The sequence below is a fragment of the Charadrius vociferus genome, unplaced genomic scaffold (assembly GCF_000708025.1).
Source record: "Charadrius vociferus isolate BGI_N301 unplaced genomic scaffold, ASM70802v2 scaffold423, whole genome shotgun sequence".
NCBI classification, from domain to species: domain Eukaryota; kingdom Metazoa; phylum Chordata; class Aves; order Charadriiformes; family Charadriidae; genus Charadrius; species Charadrius vociferus.
The window spans coordinates 2449976-2453621 of NW_009648149.1; the positions used below are offsets into that span (position 1 = coordinate 2449976).

The following is a 3646-nucleotide window of genomic DNA, read 5'->3' on the forward strand; positions in this document are numbered from 1 at the left end:
TCAGCAGGCAGTGACCATGATTAGACTTCAAAGAACGTCCATTCTCTGTTAAAATGGAATAAAATAAAAGATGAGAAAAGAAACCTTCACTGGGAACACAAATTAAATATGTGAAAAATCTTCTGCCATTAGATGCCCTTTTAGAAGTACCAGGCCTGAAGATTATTAGGTTATTATAGATTATTGTCGCAATAATTACACACTGTCAAACTCTGGGACCACGAGAAACTTTGCCTGCTGGTGCAAACTGGCTAAGGCCACGTAAAGACTCTTACTTGTCACAGCTGATCACATCACAGCTCCCGATTCACGTGCCAAACGGAGAGGCAGTTTACCCCAGCAAAGAAATTTTGCCTTTGATACACGATACACACGTGACACTCACTGAGGTGTATAAGCATCACACCTATGGGATTCTGCAACTGATTTACTAATTGCCTTGAAATTTAAACACCCCCTACACTCCAAAGAGGTGTTGGTCTCTGGTCCTGGCCTGTTTCCAGAGACTAGATTTTTACAGCTCAACGAACCACTGTGTTGCTGACTTCAGAGGCTTTGAGTTTCTCCGTTCAGTGATTCGGGTCCGGTCTAGTCTGACCAACAGGCGGAGTTCAGCACTGAGGAAACAGCAGCCAGACCCAGGGGGTGGGGGAAGAAGCATCACCAGGGAAATACGCACCTTCTGAAAATTAACTCCTTGCGCCCAGGAGCAATTCTTGGGGTTTGGAACATCTTCCCAAAACAGTTTCTTCATTCTGAAATATCGGGTAAATTCTGGAGTTGGTACTGTTCTCATATATTCTGTACTGCTGCCATTCACCTTTGCTATGTCAGAAAAGGAATCTCTGCAATTTTATTTATCCAGAACATTATGACAATGAAACAATAATTCTAGATGTTACAGATGGCCAAAATTTAATAGAAAAAAAAATCAAGAATTAAAGAAGTGACATACTAGGTGGCAGTTTTGCAAAATATAAAAGGTACAGGCAGTCTTTGCTGAATATGACCCAACCCACCTTCTACAAAACTCAGCGGGATTTTTTTCAATTGGCTTTTACTTCAGACCTTGGTTTGTAATGACAGTTAAATATGGAACTCGGAGTGCTTTACAAATTCAAAGCACATGACACTCATTAACTAGCCCACAAATCTCTCTGCAAAAGTAAGGAGTATGTGGTACAGGCTGAAGTGATACTTCTCAGTGAAAACAAACAGCACTGATGATCATCTTACTGCAAAGACACCAGACCCGAAAGGGCAATGCTCTGACTTGTACCAAGCCCGTGAACTCAAGACACTTCATTCTTGGTGCTGTATTCCACAGACTCCGCGGCCTTTCAGTACAGTACATCAAATTTACCATAAAAATAGTTCCTAGCTTTCCCCAGAAAGACCCTGCCCACCAGTTCAGCAGACAGGCATCAGCTCAGCTGCATCACCTTCTTCTAAAGGCCACCTGGGACTTTTATATGACAAAGAACAACTTACCTTTGGTGAGAAACCAGCAATGCTCCAAGCAACAAAACTGAGGTTGAAATAACTATTGGCAGAACCAAATAGAGGCTGGCGTTGTTCTCATGTTCATATCCACCTGGAAATAAAAAGAATTCAGATAATAAGGCAGTAAAATAATTTATCTGTGAACAAATAGTTTGCAATAGGGAAATAATAAACAGTAGAAGCAACAGCTTAAACACACAGAAACTTGATAAACCATTCTATTGCACATCAACAGACCTTCACCTTGAGAACAATTAGACAAAAAGGAAGGAATTATTTGAAATACTGAGGTGACTCCTCCATCCCTGTGGGAGATGCCCACTGCTCCCTTGCTATTAAGAAATTAAATCGGAGCACATGAAGTAAGAGAATAGTCCGCAATTGGAGAATGAAGAATCACAGGGACCTGGGATCTCAGCTATTAAGTCGGGTGTATGGGAATTCAGGTCCCTCACTCAACTAATACCCACAAAGTTTTCAAATTAAAGCAACTGAAGTCTAGATCACTGTTTACAGTTATATTACAATTACTTTATTACTGACATCTTTTTCTGATAAGAGACAGACTTCCCAGGCATTTGAAGTTTACTTTTACAAGCTCCTATTTCATAAACAACATGGAGGAACATCCTGTAAGTCACCTTTGGTAAACCGATCCGTTGCTCTGGATTTGCCAACTCCTCCAGCAAACACAGGGTACAGGCTGAACTGGTACTTCTCAATCAGAATGAAGTGATCTGGAAAGAGGAAATCGGCCTTTTGAATCAAAACTATTATCCTCCTTTTACACAACTACCTCCACAGAGGCTCTGGTCACATATTAGAGTACAGGTCAGCCCAGAAAGGGGAATAATGAAAACCATCTTTTAGAGATACATACTTAATATCAGAAGATTAAAACCATTAATTTATACTGGATAATCTAGCATTATTCTGTCATGGAATTAACACCTTTGTGGAGCTATTGTAAAAATTTCTAAGATTAAAGCCAAAATGTAAATGGAATGCACACAGTAACTGAGATAATTAGCTGGTGTACTCAATATTCCAGAACTAATTTTATTGCATTGCCAAAACACGAACACACTCCTGAGCTTCATTCTACGTTAACCTGATTATTAATGCAACAAGTCAATCCTTTACAGTCAGTCCTCTAATGATAATCAAGAATTGCTCTACTGGTCCTTACCATAAAAGCCATCAGAAACAGAGAGGAGGAAAAAAAGGAATCCGAGAGCTCAGTAACGCTACATTTTTCTGTTCTGTAACAATTAACATAATGTATTATATTTTCAAGTGCACACTCACCATAAATATAATATTTACTAATATTTGGAGGAACTCGCACCCATTTCATCTCCTCTTCTTTGTTAAGGTTTTTCCATTCAATAATAAAAGATGTTATCACGTATATTTGAGGTGAAAGCGTCCAAATCAAAATCACACAAGTGCTGTTCACTGGGTAAGCGCTAAGCGACTGCACAACGCTTACTGGCAGAACAAGGAGAAAACAGCCGTGAATTACATGAGCTCAGAAGTAAGATGAGAGCTGGGTTAGCAGGAGAGGTGTATGCTATAAACTACACGCACACAAATAACTGCTATGGTTTTAGCACTTTATCATTTACTTGTTTAATTATCTTCTACATAATAAAGCCAGTTCTTTAATTCCCCCCAAAATATCAACAACTGCTGAACTGTCAACATTTAGCTAGTAAAGCACACGCTGAGAGCCTTGTAAGCTAAATCCTATTGAATCTCTCCAAGTAATACACCAAGACAACAATCCAGTCGGACAAATGCTTCCTATTACATCTGCTACCAACCACAGGGTTTCCAGAATACACTTACACACAATATCAGAAAGAATTTTATCCATTACAGCAGTAAAGTTCCAAGAACAGACAGCAGTAATGTTTCCACAGCATATATTTGCATATGAATGTTACAGAATTGAAATATTCCAAAGCAACAGCTTTTATTTTATTAATAAAGCAGAGTGCAGCCGAATCAATGAAGAGGCCGCTAAGGAAGTAAAGCCAAACCTCTGAAAACTATGTACTCTGGCAGCCTGTCAGGTGAGCAGCCAGAGAAACAAGACCATATTTCATTTTGGAAACAACAAAACATTCCCTAGCAGGAA

At 39.4% G+C, this 3646-nt stretch overlaps 1 protein-coding gene across 1 annotated transcript in view; it reads right to left on the reverse strand.

Annotated features, from left to right (window-relative positions):
• Nucleotides 1-27: 27 nt before the first annotated feature.
• LEPR (leptin receptor) overlaps nt 28-3646 on the reverse strand; it is a 31609-nt gene continuing 27990 nt past the window's right edge. The window contains exons 14-18 of the mRNA XM_009883969.1: nt 2812-2994; nt 2145-2240; nt 1492-1600; nt 680-755; nt 28-45 (exon numbers count right to left, since the gene is read on the reverse strand). Coding sequence (XP_009882271.1) covers nt 28-45; nt 680-755; nt 1492-1600; nt 2145-2240; nt 2812-2994 — 482 coding nt within the window. The remainder of the gene's footprint in view (nt 46-679; nt 756-1491; nt 1601-2144; nt 2241-2811; nt 2995-3646) is intronic.